The sequence below is a fragment of the Suricata suricatta genome, chromosome 4 (genome assembly GCF_006229205.1).
Source record: "Suricata suricatta isolate VVHF042 chromosome 4, meerkat_22Aug2017_6uvM2_HiC, whole genome shotgun sequence".
NCBI classification, from domain to species: domain Eukaryota; kingdom Metazoa; phylum Chordata; class Mammalia; order Carnivora; family Herpestidae; genus Suricata; species Suricata suricatta.
Window position 1 is genome coordinate 64187960 of NC_043703.1, and position 21013 is coordinate 64208972.

The 21013-nt window shown below is 38.5% G+C and overlaps 1 protein-coding gene across 1 annotated transcript in view; it reads left to right on the top strand.

The window, feature by feature from the left end:
* Positions 1–13395, top strand: part of LOC115290593 (spermatogenesis- and oogenesis-specific basic helix-loop-helix-containing protein 2-like) — a 115345-nt gene extending 101950 nt beyond the window's left edge. Inside the window, exons 15-19 of the mRNA XM_029938473.1 lie at positions 4225–4372; positions 4504–4592; positions 5260–5381; positions 10294–10547; positions 12276–13395. Coding sequence (XP_029794333.1) covers positions 4225–4372; positions 4504–4592; positions 5260–5381; positions 10294–10547; positions 12276–12296 — 634 coding nt within the window. The 3' untranslated portion in view covers positions 12297–13395. The remainder of the gene's footprint in view (positions 1–4224; positions 4373–4503; positions 4593–5259; positions 5382–10293; positions 10548–12275) is intronic.
* The last annotated feature ends 7618 nt before the right edge of the window (positions 13396–21013 follow it).

Sequence of the window (21013 nt, forward strand, 5' to 3'; positions counted from 1 at the left end):
TAAATTTAAGTGGTTGAGTGCATTCAAACTTATCTACTCAAAGGTTGTTCAGGGCTCCACTGTATATGTAGATGAGCACATATGACAACTATAGCATGAAGGATGAAAATGGTAAAAGTAGTTACATGATTTTAGCATTTATATATTTATGTGATGTCACAAAATTGTAACTCTAAACAGACTATGAAAAGTTAGATACAGTAATCCCTAGAGCATTCCTAAAGAGATATGCATAAGGTATTGCTATAAAGCCAATAAACAAATTAAAATGGGATTTTAAAAATTATTTAAAAAGAAGCCAAGAAAGGAAGAACAGAAGAACAAATAAGCCAAAGAAACTACAGGCAAAAAATTATGAAGATAGACCTTTATCCACCTATATCCAACTTATAGCACAGATTGTCAGAACGAATAAAAGCAAAACAAAAACCAACGTCCAGCCATCTGCTGTAAGAGACCACTATAAATATAAAGGCATGGCAAAGTAAATAAACAGAAAGATATATACTTTGAAACATGTATAAGAAAAATCCAGACTGGCTTTCTTTTGGTAATCTGGGTTCCTGGGTGGCTTAGTTGGTTAAGCATCCAACTTCAGCTCAGGTCATGATCTCATAATTTATGAGTCCACACCTTGGCATCGGGCTTTGTGCTGGCAGCTCAGAGCCTAGAGCCTGCTCTAGATTCTGGGTCTCCCTCTCTCTCTTCCCCTTTCCCACTTTCACTCTCTTGGTCTCTCTCTCTCAGAAATAAATAGTAATTTTTTTTAAAATAGAAAAAAATAAATTGGTAATCTGACTTAAAAGTGAAAAGGACCTTTAATATAAAAGGACTTAGAATAAAGCACTCTTGGAAAAGCACAACAAAATTGGAAAGCTTAAACTATCTGACTTCAAGACTAATTATACAGCTACAGTAATCGGTGTGTTACCATCGTAAAGGTTGACCAGTAGATGAGGGGAACATAGTACCCCAGCACTAGACCAACACAGTTGTGTTCATTTGATTTTCAGTGAATCACTAGAGCAAACTTGGAAATAGCAGTCTTTTTTATAAATGAGGTTGGAACAGCTGGATATCCAAAGGAAAAAACAATGAACCTTGACCCCTTACTCATACTGTATAAAAATTAATTCAAGATGGAGCATAGACAGAACTATAGCATAAAGCTAAAACTATTAATAATAATAGCACTATTAATATAATAGCACTATTGTGCTGTTTAGTAGAAATTTCTGCAATGTTAAGAATACCCTATATCTGCATCCAGTAAGAAGCTGCTAGTCATATATAATTGCTGAGTATTTGAAATGTGTCTATTGTAACAGGAAATGAATTTTAGTTTTATTTAATTTTAACTAGTTTATATAGACTCCTGGTTCTGTAAGTCTACGTAAACCAATCTACTGGCTACTGGATTGGACAGTACAGTTCTAAAAAAAAAAAAAAGCATAGGAGAATGTCTCACAAGCTGAGGTTAGGCAGCTGTTCCTTAGGACACAGAGAGCAATAACCATAAAAGAATAGATAAATTAGACTCATCAAAATTTAAAAGTGGCTATCAAAACATACCACTAAGAAAATAAATAGGCAAACTGTGGACTGGGAGAAATTATTTGCAAATCAAATATGCTGAAAAAATTCTGGTATTAAAGATGATAACTTCTAAAGCTCACTACCAAAAAGCCCTGCTATCAAATTAAAATTGAAACAAAATATTTGAACAGACACTTCACAAAAAATGTGCAAGTGTCCAATAGGCACCAGAAAAATTGCTCAACATAATATTTTTTTGGTCACGAAATGCAAGTTAAAACATGAGGTACTACCATGTACCAAAAATGCTAAAATTAAAACTACTGACAGTATGCTAAATTGCTCAGGCCAACATGCTAAAATTAAAATTACTGACCATATTAAATGTTGTCAAGGATTTGGAACAAAAGGAACTTTCATACATTGACAGTGGGAGTGTACAATGGCACTATTTTGGGGAAAGTTCTGCCAATTTCTTATAAATTTATAAAATTAACCCATAAATTCTATTCCTGGTTGTGTTCCCAGAGAAATCAAAACATCCATTCACAGAAAGATGTACAGGGTGATCTAGCAGTTTTATTCATAATGATTGAAAGAAAGTGTTCATCAGTAAGAGAATGGATAAATAAGCTATGGCATATTTATCTTATGGAATACTATTACTCAGTAAAAAGAAACAAACTACTGATAATAAACAGCCACACGGACAAATCTCAAAAACATGCTGAGTGAAAGAAGTCTTCCACAAAATGGCACATCCTGTAGATTTAGATTTATATGAAGTTCAAAGACAGGCAAAACTAATGTGGGATGGAAAAATATCAGAATTGCCCCTTTTGAGGGATGAGATTGGGAAGAAACACAGGAACTTTCCAGGGTTTTGATCATGATAATTAGGGTTTTTGTTAGATAGTTTTGTGCATTTGTGAAAACTCATAGAATGGTACTCATAAGATTTGTGTATTTTTAATTTTATTTCAAATAACTTATATTTGAAAATAAAATAATTGAACTCTAGCTAATGATAAGGTGAAGAGTTTAGTGTCTTAAGTTTATAACTTCCTTTGAAATGCTTCTGTATAATTAAATAGGTTGATATATGGCCAGTATGATGATTCGTATGTGACCAAGTGAGGACAGTAAACGTTGTAGTTTCTAGATGGGTGAAGTATATACACGTTCTTTGTACAAATTCTTAATTTTTTCAACTGTTAAGAATTAAGATTCTAAGTTCTTTCAGTCTTTCTGTGTGTTTGAAGATTTTCCCAGCGAATGTTGGAAAAAGTGTATGATTTTTTAGTATGAAAGTATCCTTGTACCCAGCAAAAATATTTGGGAAAAATAAAAAAAGGAAGAAATAATATTTTCCATATAACCCAACCATCCAGAAATAACTATGATTTGATGGATTCACTTTCAAATCTTTTTTGTATGCTTTAGTTTTACTTTGTTTAATGTCTATGATCATATTTTATATACTGCCTTATAATTTATAGTTGTATCCTATAAAATATCCTATTTTTCCCATAAGATTTATACCATATCATTTCTACTGCCAGATAATATTCTACTGAGTTAGTAAGCTATAGCTTACTTAAGTATCCACATATTTTGTGTGTTTAGATTTTTTTAAATATCTTACTGATATACTGCTATAATGGATATCATCTTGCAAAAAGTTTGTTCTATGTTTTAGGTCCTTGTAAGTGAAATTACCATGTTAAAGGGTATGAAAAAGTTCAACCCCTTTGTATACATTGTTAAATTGTTGACTTTTTCTAGAATAGCCCCTGAGACACCCCTATAGAACTGTCAACTGCTCAAAGTCCCATTAAAATACCACTGACCTAGAATATTTGAGTTTTTCATAGGCTGTGTATCAATTTGAGGTTCAGAAAGGTTTAGTGACTTGCTAAAGGTCCTATCTGGTAATTGTCAGAGCCAGCATTTGACCGTATATATATCAAGGTGCTTGCTATTCAGCATAAAACAGGTGCTTAATAATGCTTATTAAACGAATACATGCAAATAGAAGTTCCAAACACTTAGATCAAAGGCTTGGATTTAGATTTCCTATGCATTTCCCTTCAGAACCATGAAAGACTTAGATTAATTGCTTTCTGATACTAGCCTGAACCATGTTCTCGTTTGCATACTGGTTTGTTCTCTTCATATCTACCTCATTTGAAGAAAGCAGCCTTCTGATTTTCCTTTGGCTCAGAACACAGAGTTACATGTAAAGCCCATGTAATAAAAGATGCTAACTGATCTGTTGTTGGAAATGTGGCCCAGGTCACAGTGACATGAAAAATCTCCTGTTTTTTTTTTTTTTGTCTGCTAGTCTTCTAGTGTGAATTACAAAAGGACTTATGTATAGCATGCCACTCCCTCTTGAGGGGGATTTCCATAGGCGGTGTCATTCTGCACACAGCAGCAGGCCAGGGGCAAGTGAACTGGGCTGCCGTCAGCACAAACACTGCTGGGCGGCAGTGTGAACAGATGCCTGGTTCCAGGGGCTGTGGTGGCTGCTGGCTGATTGGGACATGGCCTTTCTGTGAAACAGAGACTAGGCAGGGAGGAAGCAGTTCCACTGTTAAGAGACCCAGCAGGAAGGCCTGTTTGTCCTTGCGTACAAGGAAGAAAATGAGACTAATTGCTCCTTATTTATTATAATTCTCTGCTCAGAGAACGAATCAAGTATTGCTGTGAGCAGCTACGTACTCTGTTGCCATATACAAAAGGGAGAAAGAATGATGTGGCTTCGATTCTTGAGGCAACAGTTGATTATGTGAAGTACATCCGGGAGACAATCCCTCCAGCCGTTATGGCCCAGGTATTTGATTCTAAGCCCTTGAATTTTATCCTCCTAGACCATGCTTTAAAACTACAGTTCTATTTTTTATAATTGGAAGTGTATGTGTGTCTGTATATATGAAAAAATATCTAAATAGAGGCCTCTCTCAGATTACAGAAGTACTTCAGAACAATACACGGTTTTGTAAGAGACAAGTATCCATCCAGCTGTCCCTCCCAGGTCCAGTCGTGGCACAAAGGTATGATGAGGGCCCTCAAGAGTTGGTAGTTGGCTTTTTATTTTCCTCAGATGCTAGAAGTATTGCTAGAAGTATTTCAGATAGGCAGTGAACACACCCATAATGAAAACTCAGAAATTTATGAAGAATCCATGAACTTTTCCCATTGCCAATATGTATCATTTAGTCACAATGATAAAATATGTAATATTCTCAGGCCCATGATCCTTTCATCAATTGACTCACTCTTATTTCTTGTTTTGTTATTTCTGAAGATCATAAAACAAGGCTTTATCAGTAGTGACAGTCGTGACTAGCAGACCAACAGAGGCAGGATGCATTCTGCCATTCCTTGGTCACAGGAGGTCATGAGTCCTGGAGTAGTTCAGGCCTATTTCAGTCGGGAGTTATAAAAAAAATTTGCTACTACAAAATGTGACACACCAAATGAGTGTTTCCATATTTAAATTTATTAGAATATATAAACAAAAACTATAAAAACAAATCATTCCTCCACATCTGAAACTATCATGAGTCCTGTTCACCAATTTGTTCTTATGCCTGAATAATGCATAATTTGTCTCTGCCAAGTTAGAACTTGAAGGATAGAGGGAGGAACTGAACTCAGCAATGTTCATGTTGTCTTCCTTGGGAATTTCATAAGGTGTTTTTTTTCTGTCCTTTTAAGGGAAAATGATGTGTTGACAAGCACTTACTCACCTGTGAGAGAGATCAGATTCCTGGCTAATAAGTGTGTGAATGTGTACTCTGTTCCTGCCTCAGGGGATGCCCTGGATAACGCTCTGAGAGGTGAGCTCCGCCTGATGCCCTGTGCAAGTCATATGCTTGGGTTGTCCTGTGCACCCTTGTGCCTCTGCATTCAGTGCAGTAACCAGGGAAAGGAGTGCAGCTAGAGGATGGGCCATGAGTTGTCTGCTTGAAGTACACAAGATGGCCACAGGGCATTTATATGGTGTTGTCCCAGAGATTGGGCTCAAACTAGACCATTGTTAACCAGAAACCTCATCTTTTTTTTTTTTAATGAGGTATTATTGACATAGAACATTATATTCACTTTAGGTGTACAACATAATGATTTGTTCTTTGTACACATTGTGAAGTGATCACCACCGTAAGTCTACTTATTGTCTGTCAACAAAATTATATTTTTTCTTGCAAACTTTTAAAATCTGGTCTCTTAGCAACTTTCAGATACGCAGTGGAGTAGAGTTAATTCTCTTCACTATGTTGTGCATATATCCCCATAACTTATTTATTTTATAACTGAAAATTTTATACATTTTGATTGCCTTCACTCATTTCATCCATTCCCCAACCATCACATCTGGAAACCACCAGTCTGTACTCTGTATCTATGAGCTCGATTTTTATAGTTATTTATTTAGAGATTCTGTATATAAGTGAGATCATACAGTATTTGTCATTCTCTGTCTGACTTATTTCACAAAACATAATGCCCTCAAGGTCGATCATGTCACAAATGTCAAGATTTCATTTTTATTTTTATTTTTTTAGGATTTCATTCTTTTTTTATGTTTGAATAATATTCCACTGTATGTGTGTGTGTGTATGTGCATATGTGTATGTGCGTGCATGCATGCGTGTGTGTCTCTATATCTCTATTACATTTTCTTTATTCATTTATCCATCAGTGGATACTTAGGTTGTTCTTGGCTCTTGTCAGTAATGCTGTAATGAACATAGGAGTGCTTATATCTTTTTGAGTTAGTATTTTTATTTTCTATGGATAAATACCCCGAGATGGGATTGCTGGACCATATGGCAATACTACTTTAATTTTTTTGAGGAACTTCCAAACTGTGCTTTCCAGTATGGCTGCATCAATATACATTCCCACCAACAGTGCACAAGTACATATCATTACCAACACTTGTTATTTCTTGTCTTTTTGATACTAGCCATTCTAATGGGTATGAGGTAATATCTCATTGTGCTTTTGAATTACATTTCCCTGATGATTAGTGATATTAAGCATCTTTTTGTGGGGATGCCTGGGTGGCTCAGTTGGTTAAGTGTCCGGCTTCGGCTCAGGTCATGATCTCATGGTTCGTGGGTTTGAGCCCCACATCAGACTCTGTGCTGACAGCTAGCTCAGAGCCTGGGGCCTGTCTTCGGATTCTGTGTCTCCCTCTCTGACCCTCCCCTCTTCATGCTGTCTCTCTCTAAAATAAATAAAAACAGTAAAAACAATTTTTTTAAAAAGCATCTTTTCATGTACTCATTGGCCATTTGTATGTATTTCTTGGAAAAAAGCCTATTTAGATCCTCTGTCCATGTTTAAATCAGTTTGCTTGTTTCATTGCTATTGAGTTACATGAGTTCATTATATATTTTTGGATATTAATCCCTTATCAGATATATGACTTGTAAATATTTTCTCCCATCCATTAGGTCTTCTGTTCATTTGGTTGATGATTTCCTTTGCTTTGCAGAGGATTTGTGGTTTGATAGAGTCTCACTTGTTTTTTTTGCTTTTGTTGTCTTTGCTTTTGGTGTCAAATCTAAAAAATCATTGCCAAAACCAATGTCAAGGAGCTTCCTCCTTATTTTCTTCTAGGAGTTTTATGGTTTCAGATTTTATGTTTAAGTCTTTAATCTATTTTGAGTTAATTTTTGTGTATGGTGTAAGGCATCCAGTTTCATTCTTTTGCATGTGGCTGTCCAGTGGGAAGCTTATGTTACTGGTAGATAATAAGCACATTAGTGACTTTATTACATGAATAGAATCTAAAGGAAAGGGAAATACTCAAATTAATTTACTAACTATGTAGTGAGCATTTAATATAATAACTTATTTTACCTCCTTCATTTCTTTAATTGTCTTCTTCATAGTGAGTCTCAACCACCCAATTAAAACTGTATCCTTCCCAGCATCACATAATGCATGGGACTTCTTTTCTTTTCTTTCCTTTTTTTTTTTTTCTTTTTTTTTTTAAAGCATGGGACTTCTTACCTACATTTTCTGCTGTATTTTTCTTCATAGCACTTATTATTTTCTAATATTATTTATTTGTGTATGTTCTCATTATGTGCTGTCTCCCACTAGAATATCAACTCCATGAAGACAGGGAAATTTTTTGCCTGTTTTGTTCATTGCTGTATTTCTAGTACCTAGAGCAATGACCAGCATACAGCAGGTGCTCAAGAAACCTCCCCTGTATGAATATTCCTTGGAAAACAAGTATTTACCCACTGTAAAGCATTTTTGTTATTTGTGTTATAATGTCAAGACATGCCCACGTACTTGTAGAAATAAGAAGATAGAAAAAAGCAGAGCCAAAGTAAAAGAACACAGCTACCAGTTGTGACTTTCCTATTCCTGAAAGTTACTCCTCACTGAGAAGCCAGTAAGGTACTGAGCTCCTAATCTGCATGTTAGATGCTAGTTGACAGGATACCCTGACCTGTCTTTTCAGTACCCAAGTCTGAGGTCACCCTTCTGCCGACTTCCTCGAAGGGATTCCACTCATTTACTTCAGCATCTTCCCTGTGCTCGGAATGTCCTTTCCATAGTCTACCTGGGGAACTCCCAGTTCATCCCTTAGTTCTCAGCTTAAATGTCCCTGATTGAAAGATGGGGGCACAAAGACAAACAGGGTGCAGCTCTTTTTCTGTAGAGCTGGCAGATTAGTAGGGAAGAGGGTCACAGTAGCAAAATAGGATTCCTGTAGTACTGTAAATGCTGTAGTAGAGGTACTGTGCATATGATGAGGACATGGGAAAAGCCAGAGGAACAAATGTTACTAGGGATGGTGTCTAAAGTCAAAAGAAAAAGAGACCTAAAAGAGCATACAGTCCTCTTGTTCATATAATCAAACAGGCTTCAGGGTGTTTTGTTAGTGATTTCAGACTTTTCCCCTGACATAGAGGAGAGGGGAAGAAAAGAGAGGAAAAAAAAAAAAAAAAGAAGTAGCCATGAGCCACAGTTAATCTACTTAAAGTAGTTGTGGCTGAATATCACCCAGAATGATTAAATCAGCTCAGACTAAATCAGAGGTTAGGCCACAGGCATATGCCTGTTAATGTTACTTTTTGAACATACACTACTTACTTCTGCATTCTCACAGTTTATATTCTGCAGAAATTCAGAAACACTGCTTTAATGGTGGTGAGTTCAGGTCTCTCTGTGCCCCAGCATCTCTTGGCTTTATATCACCTAACGCAGCTGCTCTTGGGAAGACACAAATATACCAGGACCGTGGACTTTATGCCATATTCAGACTGGGGAAGACCTTGAAGGTCGTTGAGTCAGAACCTCCATTTTAATTTTATTTATATACATTTTAACATTTGGAAAGCAATATTAGTCCTTAACTAGCCCGGCTAAAATAAATCTTTTTCTATGTATCTTCTTCCACAGCAGTAATCATATTGTACATCCAATTTGTTGCCTGTTTTACTTAACACTGGGTCAAATATACTTTAATTTTTTACTTCTTACCACCATTTAATGGGTTATCAAATAATTTATAGAAGATTTTCTTAGCTATCCTCCAATAGTTTTGTGGGGAGAGTGACTCTATATATAACATGTTAGGAAATATTTCCCCATACATGGGTTTTCCAATATTTTGAACTTTTCCTTGGGCTCGGTAACTGGAAGTGTGTGATGAATGAGCTTGAGAATGTGAGCACATACTTAGGTCATAATGCATGTTGCTAAATTGTTTTTGAAAGAGGATTGGAACAGTTGAAATCAGTTAAGTCTTCCAGTGTCACTTTCACCACGTAGGTCAGTAAATTGAAGACTGGAGAAATAAAATTACCACCCAAGGTCACCAGGTGTCTGCTAACATCTGACCTGTAACACAGAAGTGCTGAATGAGTTCAGTGTTTAGATTTTATTAGGTTACCTTTACCTGTCCTTGCCATAAATATCTGTACATATCTCCTGAAATGTTTTTTTCACAAATATTCTGGATATATTTGTATGTAAAGTAGACACAAAATTTCTATACTTTCATTACTACTAATATCCAAAAGAAGATAGGTATTCACAGTGTTCTTTCAGATTACATTGTTAATATTCATTATATATATATATTTTGAGAGAGAGAGAGAGAGAGAACATGCATGTGCAAGTGGAGAGAGAGGGAGAGAGAGAATCTTAAAAACAGGCTCTGCATGCTGTCAATGTGGAGCCCAACATGGGGCTCCATTCTACAGTCCTGGGATCATGACCTTAGCAAAATCAAGTCATACACTCAACCAACTAAGCTACCTAGGCACCCCTCATAATATACTTCAAATTTTTTTTGCCTTCTAGTTACTGTACACAGTATAGATAGATATATAATTATACAACTCATTTCACTGATAGAAAATTGACCAAACTTTACTTGTGACTGAATAGAGTTCAACTTTCCAACATTCTTTCATGTTTCTTTGGGCTCATAGGGATGGTTAAAATTTTGGTTATGATGAAAGCCACACACGCACAGTCACAGAGATCTGATGATGCTCCTCTAAAATCTGTCAAACACTAATTTATAGTATGTGTATTGCACTAACTGTCATTACTAAAAAGTTCACTGCGTTTTTCCATCAGCATTTGAGTATAAGAATAGTAGAAGTTAGTAACAGGAGGGAATGACATAGAGGACAATTTATTTCAAATATAGTAGTTCCAAGTTATAGAGTCATGAATACTGATGGATATTTGTTTTCTTTTTTATTAAAGGTCAGTCCAGCTCTACTTCAGAGAATGCAATCGATGATATGTATAAAACTCGAATTCCCAGCAAAGCTCTCTCTCTTAATTCCTTCCATGCTGTCAGATACTATTCTAAAGTCCCTTCCTATGATGCAGCTGCTGTAACAAATCAGAACATTTCAGTTCATTTTCCATCAGCTGTGCCCAAAGTCTCAAAGTTTATTCCTGAGCACTGCAATTCTGTGCTGGGCCAGACGTGCTCAGCACATCCCAACTGTCTGGTAAGTCTTCTGGGGTCTTGGATCAGATTGGATTCTTTCATTCTAGCTATCAGCGCTCCCGGCTTGCAGTTTGTTACTAATACTCTGGTCAGAAGTCTCTTAGACTGGGACCAGGTGCACCTAACTCAGGCTCTCATTCCCCATGCTGCAGGACTGGATCGAGATATCCAGAATTAGTGAATCTGGATATGACGCTGCTGGTGTGACTTTAAGTGGCCAGATGGGACCTTTTTCCTCTAGAGCCCCTCCTTTCAGCCCCTCTGCTTCTGTGATGCCAAATCCCATTTCACCAGCCTCCTCAACTACAGCGTCACCCCCCTCCCGCCCCCAGCAACTGTCTGCTGCTTTATCTCATCGGCTGGTAGTAGTCAATCATGCTAAAGGAAAACCTCTTCATCTAACACAAACCAGGCTGATTTGAGATCCTAGATGTCTTCATATCACCGATATTTATCAAGCATCCACTCTATTCCAGCATTGTGCTTAGCTCCAAAAATGTGGTGTATAGACAGACATGATCCCTGCCTTAGTGTCATAGGGAAGCATAGAAGCAGGCAATTGTGATCCATGTTGGGGCACGTAGGAGGAGCACCCTCGTATATATAGTATAATCTAGATTTGGGGGAGGTTAGTGACTGCTCACCCCTGCAAGAAGGACTATCTAAGCTCAAATCTGAAGGATAAGAATTAGCCCAGTAGAGAGGTCAGGAGTTGGGAGTGAGGAAGGGAAAAGCATTCTAGGTGGATGGATATAAACAGTGGTATCATTTTTTTTTAATGTTTGAATTTTTTTTTTAAATTCTAGTTAGTTATATAAACTAACTAGCTGTATCTTTATTTTTTGGAAGAACTGTTCTGTTGTATCTTTATTTTTTTTGGAAGAACTGTTCTAGATGAAGACCCAAATCCACCTGGCCTGCTTTAAATGGACTCCTAATAACCTTAATATAGTTGCTAATACTTTTGCATATTAATAATAGCTAACATGTTTTGAGCACTCTATAAGTAATGTGCCAAATACTGTGGATTATCTAATGAATCTCTGAAACAATCCTTTGAGGTAGGTGCTATTGTTATTTCCATATTACATCTATAAAATGGGAATAATGTGATCTTCCAAAGAAAAACATTTATTAGAAAAATATTTTTAAAATACTTAGAAAATTTGAAATATGAATTATTTACATATATAATACTTTTACTAATGATCATCAGTATATCAACAGGAAAACCAAGGTCAATGAAAAAGAGATTTTAACATTATTATTTTTTTATGTTGACCTTTATTTTTGTGTGTAGTTTTTGCTGGAGAATTGTAAGATAATTATTACTTTTTTCTTAATTTTTAAAAAATGTTTATTATTTATTTGAGAGAGAAAGAGCACAAGTTGGGGAGGGGCAGAGAGAGAGGGAGGCACAGAATCTGAAGCAGGCTCCAGGCTCTGGACTGTCCACACAGAGCCTGACGCGGGGCTCAAACCCACAGACGGTGAGATCATGACTTGACCTGAAGTCAGATGCCCAACAGACTCAGCCACCCAAGTGCCCCTAATAATTACTTTTAATAGGAATACATAATACACATTTTAATGGATTTATTCACCTGAAGATTTCACATGGTTTTATAAATCATTTCATATTGCTTTAGGACATAGAAAATATATTTGTGACATTATGAGTAAGAACAGGCCAAGATTCAATTAATGTGGTTTTCTTTCCCCTTTGCAGCAACAGTTTTGGGCATATTAATAGCACATGTTTGAAATTCACACTCTAGACCACCTGTTGAGTGCAGTTTGACAATAAAGGAAGAATGGAACAAAGAACGATCTTGAAAGCTACACCCAGAGACCTAATATCAAAAGAGTTTGCACTGTATGGCTTCTGATAAATGTGCTAAAAGCTTCTGCAGATAGATAGCAAAACTGCTAGCCACTCGCTTTCACTTAATCTCATGTATACTTGGATCTCCCCCAGCCAGAGCACTAGAAGAACAGATGGCCTGGTGACCTAGACTTTGTTTTTTCCCCCCTCGAAGAATATTCCACAGTAAATTTATGACCTGCTACAAAGAAGGTCCAGGTACAGTTGATAAATTGGTAAGATTAGGGAGGTGCTTTGCTACTCCAGCCTCATTGAGTATAGAGGTTACAACCTGATCCCTATTTTTAGTATCACTGAATTACTGTCACTCATTCTAGGTGGTATCTTTCTGGATTTGACGTCTTAGAGAGCTTCCTCCACTAGGCACCATCCCACCTAAGATCTCTCAGTTCAACAGAGGTGTTTATCTCCTTACTTGACCACTAACAAATAAACTGATGTGTTTGTTTTTGCATTTGTAAATCCCTTGAGTGAAATGATAGCTAATAGGTGGCTTTTTCTTTCTGGATCTTCAGCTATAGGCTTTCTTTGTTATTCATCTCTTCCTCCCTATTGATATTAGAAAAGGGGATATTAGAAAAAACTCCTGAAAATAAGGGGAGAAAAATATTTGTTTTATATTTCACAAAATGTTCTTTTATTTATATATATATATATATATATGTGTGTGTGTGTGTGTATATATATATATATAATGTTTTATTGTCAAAGAAAATACTTAGTTTTGACCCTGAAAATGGTAGTCCATTTTTGTTTTGTTTAATAAATACGTGTTCCCTTTTTTAGTAGTGCAATATAGGGAATTTAATTTTACTAGATTTTTGAGAAGTTTAAAAATTACTTTAGGCATAGCCTAATTTTCATGTTAAATTGTATAACGTTTTTTTCAGGATGCCATGATAATGGAACCTGTAGATGTTTGACCAACTTTATCTTTATAAAGTAACTACAAGCTTCCAACTAAGAGTCTGTGCTTTTTATTACAAATGTGTGCTTGACTCTTTATGCTCTGGCTTTTAGGAGTGATTGCTTTGACCCTGTAAGAGAACCTGTTGAGGTATTTTGGGCACTTGAGGCCACTTTCTGTGTTCACAACTGGTCTTGTTACTAGGACTTTTGCTTCACATGAGGATTTCCCTAGGTGCGTATGTGCATCCTGAGAGACAGCCTGTGGTTGTGAACTCAGCAGAAGACCTGGAGAGTACATCCTGGCTCCTGGCTGCTCTCAGTCCCTTTTCCTTTCAACATGAAGAGCAAGGCTATCCAACCCATTGTTAAAGCTCTGTTTTTTCCATGACTGCTTCCCATGATCCTGAACTTCCCGCAGGTGTCCAAATGTTTTTATGTTTAAAGAATATTAATTGTTTTAATATTTTTTAATATTTATTTTTGAGAGAAAAAGAGACAGAGCATGAGCAGGAGCTGGGCAGCAGTGAGAGAGGGACACACAGAATCTGATGCAGGCTACAGGCTCCAAGCTGTCAGCACAGAGCCCGACAGGGATTTGAACCCATGAACAGGGAGATCATGATCTGAGCCAAGGTCGGCTGCTTAACCGACTGAGCCATCCAGGCACCCCTGAAATTTATTTCTAATACTAGAACTTCATTTTTAGTTAATTGTACTCTTCCAAGTAAGTTCAGCTCTCAGCCAAGGAAAGAAGAGCCCATAAAAAAAGGAGCAGATTTTCCTTTGTAAAATCAAGATGGCTGGTCATGAGACAGTTGCAGTGTTATTTTTACAATGAAAAGGGTGCAAGGCATTTGTTTAGAAAAGGTGACAGCTTGCAGGTTTCACACTGGTGGTACAGCAGTCACTGTCCCTGTCTGAACAAGAAGGGAGTGGGGCAGAAACAAACATTTATTGAGCTCTTACTATGGCCCAGGCAAATTATTAGACGTTTTCTGCTTTTTTCTTTTTTAAGGTTTATTTATTTATTTTGAGAGAATGAGCACGAGTGCATGAGTACAAGCAGGGAATGGTAGAGTGAGAAAGAAAAGGAGAATCCCAAGCGGGCTCTGTACTCTTAACATAGAGCCCAATGTGGAGCTTGAACTCATGAACTGCAAGATCATACCTGAGCCGAAATCAAGAGTTGGACACTTAATCCACTGAACCACTCAGGTGCCCCAGCAGTGGATTTTTTTTAAAGTTTATTTATTTTGAGAGAGAGTGAGAGCACATGAGCAGGGGAGGGGAAGAGAGAGAGAGAGAGAGAGACAGGGATAGAGAGCATCCCCGACAGGCTCTCAGCTGTCAGTAGAGAGCCCAACACAGGGCTCAAACTCATGAACTGTGAGATCATGACCTAAGCCAAAATCAAGAGTCAGATACTTAACTGACTGAGCCACCTAGGTGCCCCTAGACTTTTTCTTGAGGAAAAGAACTTAACCTTACTCATTTCTATATCCTCAATGTCAGCCATCTTGCTAGTTGGATGGATAGATGGATACACAAGTGCTTGGATGGATATCTCTGTGAATGTGGAGCCAAGAGGTGTCAGCGTCTGAACTTGGGGGTGATGAGTATGAGAAAGAAAAGCAAGAGACATAGTCAACTTAGGAGCCCATCTAAAGCCAAGATAGATGGAAGAATGAAAATTGATGTTTAGCCATCACTATGTAGTTTTTATCAATAGTTTATCAGTCTGTTTACACTTATTTCCTTCCCCTCATCACACTCTTCTAATATATGAGTTAGATAGTCTCCCACAAGGCCGAAATGACAGTAATTGGTAATGTTCATAAACGCAACTGTTACATGTTTAAAGGTGTCACTCAGGTGTTGAATACCTCAAATTATTCAGTAATTAATTTGCTCAGCCACTATTTATTTGAGAGGCATTGTCTTAAATTCTGGGAATACAACTGTATATGAGCCATAGTCTTTTTTTTTTTTTTAATCTTTTATATCCAAGAGTTTGGAATCTGTTTGGAGAGACAGGTAAAACAGAATTATGGTGGAGTTTGGTGAGTGCTGTGACCGGGGAAAACACGAAGTATTACTGGGTACCTACAAGCTTCACACAACCATTCAGGGGACTCATGGGACGCTTTTGAAGATAGGAACTTCTGGGGCACCTGTGTGGCTCAGTCTGTTGGGCATCCAACTCTTGATTTTGGCTCAGGTCATGATCCCAGGGTCCTGGGATCGAGCCCCACATTGGGCTCCGTGCTGAGAATGGAGCTTGCTTGTGATTCATTCTCATTCTCTCTCTCTGTCTCTCCACCCTCTCTCCCTGACATGTTCTCTGTCAAAAATAAATAAATAAATAAAATGCAGATATCTTAGATGTCACTACATTTCTAAAACGAGTGATAAAGTACTTGCTTCCTAAGGTGGTTGTGAGGGTTAAATGAGATATGTGTGAAATCCTTTAAAACAGTGCCCTGGCACATAGGAAGCATTTAATACCTGTTTGTGAGAATGATTAAGCTGGGATTTTAAGAACCAGTAGACATAGCTCAGCTAAATGGTGGCGATGTGGAGACCAATGAGGGAGATGAGTTTCCAGACAGAACTGCATTTGCAAAAGCATCAAAGAAAGGACTGCGTAACACAAATGGAGGAGTAGAGGAAAATCCGTGGGGCTGTGCGTGGAGTTCAGGTGTGAGATGGAGAATGAATGGAGCAAAGAGACAGCCAGGGGCCATGCGATACTGCCTTGACTGCACTCTTGGTGCTTGTTGCTGTTAAGAAATTGACAGTCCTATTTGCATTTTAGGATGGCTGCTCTGGCTTCAATGAATTAAGGGCAGAATGAGTTGAAGAAGGCTAAATTGGGGGAAGGAGTGACCATTCTAGCAATTCAGGCAAGAGATGGCCCGAAATTAGTCATGGACACTGGGGATGAAAAGAAGTAGACAAATTTGATTAATGTTAAGGAGGCAGAGTTAGCAAGAGTTGGTAGATGATGCAGTATGAGGCTCATGAAGAAATAAGGCAAACCCCTAGATTCTGGCATCCGCTGCTGGGCACAGAGTAATGATGGCCACTGAGGGAACATAGAGCATTTAGAGGTCTGGTGCTGGAAGATGACAGTTTTATGTGGGGCCATGCTGTGTGTAGGATATCCTCGTGGAGGAGCCAAGAGGTATTCAGATTTGTGCAGCACAGGTGGGAGATCTGGATGAAAGATGATGTGGTTTGGGGAGTCCTCACCCACCCCCCAGGGTTAAAGTAGGGGATTCAAAAATGAAACATTAAATGGTGTGATTGACTCGCAGACGCCTTCTAATCCTGCAGTTCTATTATAATCCATCATAAGGAGTCACTTGGTCAGGCCCACAGTGTGTCATGACATTGTAAGTCCCCAGAGATTTGAGATACTTCAGAAAAACTCAAAGGTAGAGGGCACTACTTGCCAGTGGCAGCTGTTTCTTTGCTGGTTGTTTTTTGAATTGTGGGGAATTTCTCTGAATCTCTAGGTTCTGAAAAATTCAGAACTTAGGTCTATTTCTAGTATGACAAAGTAGCAATAAACTATTCAGGCAAGTAGTGCCGGCCCCTCCTTATGGGGCATCAGTTTTACTCTGGTCACTTCCTAGCTAGCTTGCCTCATTCATTGAGCTGACTTGCCTGGTCCCTGTAGGCATTCTGGTGTGACTCCCATATAGGGAAATCACTTTGAGGGGGGAGGCGGCGGGGGGGGGGGCGGGCGGTGGTGGCAGCATGTTAAAATGCAGATTCCCAGGCCATACCCCACAGGGTCAAATTAGTAGACTTGGCTGGGCTAGTACTTAGAAATCCACATTTAAACATTGCCAGATGTGCTGTGGTATCTGATTATCCTACTTAAAAACTCAGTGCACATAAATGGATGCAGACACCCATAGAGACATAAAAACAGGGTAAAACCACACATCACTGACTTCCAAACCTGGCAGTGTATCATAAGCACTTGTAGGTTTATGAAAACTATACATATCAGGACTCCTATCCCAGAGATTCTGATTCCTTATTTTTAGAATGGAGCTTGGTACCCCGCATAGAAGGGAGCCACTGTTAAGATTTATAACATGCTAATCATGTGTATGTCAAGGGCTGATGTCAAGAAGTGTAAAGCAAGGAGCATAGCCCTCCTAAATCTGGACAGGCCAGCATTGAGAGAATAACCACTCCACACCAGTTGATTGAGAAAGGTTTTACTGAGGAGGTGAGATTCAAAAACTGCTGTGGTGAGTCAGATAATTAGGTAAAAACATTCCATACCCAGAGTATAGTTGTGGGAAAATTGAAAGGTGAGAACAGACCCAGAGAGTTTGGAGTAGGTACAACTAGGAAGAGTGAAAAACAAAAAAAGCAAGGTAGGGTTTTGTTCTCTTTAGTTCCTGTTGATGGCAATGAACACTGCTTACATGAAGACAGGTGATTTCTCATTAAATCTTTTGCATTTTATAAAATTATTCCAAAGGTATTTTTAAAAAGCAGAACTCCATTTTTTTTTTTTTTTTTTTTTTGCAAAATAATGAACATTGGAAAACCATGTCATGTTTTTGGGTACTTGGCATTGACATATCATAACAAGATCTTAAGACCAGAACCTGTCAATTTTCTGTGCAACTCTTGGGCACGCAATTGTTTTCCCCCTTTCCTTCTGCCTGTCTTCCTGTTACATGGAGTAAGGAAGCAGGAAGCCTGCAGATCACCTTGGTTAATCTGGTATTAAGAGCTTGTTTCATCACCATGGAAATGTGACACTCCCACGGAAGACTGCGAAACCTCTTATCTCTGTATTTTTAAAGGTTGTTTTTACATCCCAGAATAATGTTCTTTCTGAACACAAAAAAACAGGAAGACACACACACAATCACATTACTTAGTATCATGTACACTGCTGAATTTTACTCCTCAGATTCTAGAAGAAAAGATTTTTTCATTTTTGCTTGAAGCGAAGGTTTCTATGGGCTCACTGGACTTGAGCACTGCTGGGAGGAACTTCAGGGAAACAGACTTCAAAATGCACAGATAAAGTTGTTCTGTGGAAAGTCTGCTAAACTGTATATCCTTAAGGAGTCCATGCAAACATTTCTTCCCTGAATAGTCTTAAGGCAAATGTGCGGGTGCTGGGAGTGGTGCGTTTTCCCAAGCACTGAGCTCCTCCTTTCATCTGGTTTCAGACAGTTTTCTTATGTCTTGCAAAATAATAGCCAAAATCTTTAAAAATTCTAGGGCTTAGGCCTAACGAGGCTCCATGGCACTTTTAAACCCCAACAATAGATCTCAGTGCTGCAAACACTGTGAAAATCTTTGACAGTCATTTCCCCCAACAGAACTGAAGTTGATATCAGTTTTGAACTAGAAACTACTGGAAAGTAGACCATTTTTCCCATAGCTATGTGTATGTTGGAGTAAGTGCACAGAAACAAGAATAAACATTGATTCCCTGCCCCCTCCCCGGCCCCCCACTGCTTTGGTCTTGCATTGCTTTTCTCATGCTGTGGTATTCTAATACTCTTAAACCTGTTGTTTATAAAGCACTAAGGGGAGAAAAACCCCTAAGATTCACTTCCCTGTTGGTAACTGTTTTTAAAAATATTTTTAGATTTTATTTACTGTAATTGAAAAAGGCCAGTGTAGTTGAAACATTGATTTTTATCTCTTAATGGAGCACTATAATTGACCTACCCTTTTATGACCTCTAATTGGTAAAATAATGATTTTAAATATCTTGCTAAAAAGACCCTCTAGATTTTTTTTCTTCCAGTGTAGCAGGAAGTTCAAATTTTTTTATAGGGTTAAGTGAGTAGAGACCTGGCCAAAATGCCTCTAAGCTTTTGATAGAGTCAAGGGAAGGGGTAGGGGTTGAGATGCCAGTTAAGTTCTTTTTCTTTAGAAGTAAAAAAATAGTGTTTGAAAAATTGAATGAGTGTATTATCTTGGCATTAAAAAAATGACTTTTTAAAGGGTTAATCCTAATCTTGAGTAACTGGGAAACAACTGTAAGATTTACTCTGAGCTCAAAATACTCCCTTTCTTGAGTCATGTGAGAAGAATTGTATATGGGGAAGGGAATTCCTTTCTTGACCATCATTGCCCTTACCCTCTGCAGCAAGAGCTGAGTTTCAATGTAAATATTATTCCTGGCCACAAGACTTCTCAGCTCCTTTTAAGAAATCTAGCCACAGAATCTGACTGGCAGAGAATGTGTTTATACTTAGTATCACTATCAAGTCTCCCTAAAATGGAAAACCCAACAAAGGATGCAATAAAATGCTGCTCTCGGGGTGAGATTGTGTCTGCCCAAGGGGCAGTTACAGGGAGATCATGTTGAAGGATTTGTACTTACAATCTTGGCTTTGGTCCAGCCAACGCTGGGAAAAATACTCCCAGTTCTCCAGCCCTACAGCAAACGGTGTCAATTCACTCCACAAGGAGGCACATCCTCTGGCCTTGTTTGGGGGAGGTGAACTTGAAGGTGCTTGTGTGAATGGCTTGCTTGTTGGGGCTCAAAATAGTTTGTGAAAAGAAGGTACCCAACCAGGTTAATTGCATTAGAGAAACTGAATTAAAATGCTAAATCTCAGTTACTAGAATTGGCTTTGTGTCATCTGGGTATTTCCTTCAGATGCTAATAAAAGCTCAAGAATACTAATCAGATCCCATTGGCAAATCCAAGCTAGTCCCAGCCGGCTTCCAGGTGGATGATTTTTCACTGTCTGCGCAGGGATGTTCTGCTACCACTTAAAGGCAAAGGCAAAGCCATTGGTGATTGTGTTCCTTCTATAGCCAGTCTAGGCTTCCCACAGCGTGTTCCTCTTACTCCTTGCTCTTTTACATTTCCCTGCCCTTTACCTCTTTATCATCAGTGTCTGATGCTCTTGCTCTGTTCAGCTCTGGATGACTGCCTTACACATGGGCCCTAAGCTTCACAGAGAGGTAGCTGAGTTTCTAGGAAAAAGCATGAGGTTAGGGGTCATACTAGCTTAGTCGAAGCCTGATTTCACCGCTTATTAGCACATATATTTGAGTTAATCATTTACTTCATTGCACTTTTCCCTTTTGTAAAATGGAGGTGACAGTATGCCCTTATTCAGGTTCTGAGAACTGAAGATAATGTTTATGAAGTTCCTGGCATGAAGCAGCCCCTCCCTGCCTGGAAGCTGCTATTATCTGGCTGCCTGCCCTCCCTGCAGCTTCTCTGCTCATGAGGACACGGCACAGGAGAAACAAGAACCATGGTTCTCGCTATTCCATGCCTCTCCTCCAGCTCCATAGGGTTCTAAACTGAGGGTCTCTCTCATAAGCTCTCTCCCTCCCTCCATGATTGTTGAGCCACCAGAGCAGAGCACGTATGTTTGATACCCTCTTCCCCATCCCCCACAACTCCCCACACCTTCCACCAGAGTCAGGCTGAGGCATTTTTGTAGCAGGGAGGGAAGAAGCAGTTTGTGTGGATTCTCCACATGATTCTGGGGTTGCTAAGGAACCCACTCCTGGGTTATTAATCTCCAGGTCCTGATTTCTCTTCTGCCATCACACTGCAGCTTTAGGGGCCCATTTTTGTGAGAGGCACCAGGGCAAATTTGAGCCCCAGCTCTGTTGCTTCTGGTCTTTACTCAGGGCTCATGAGCCCTTGGTTT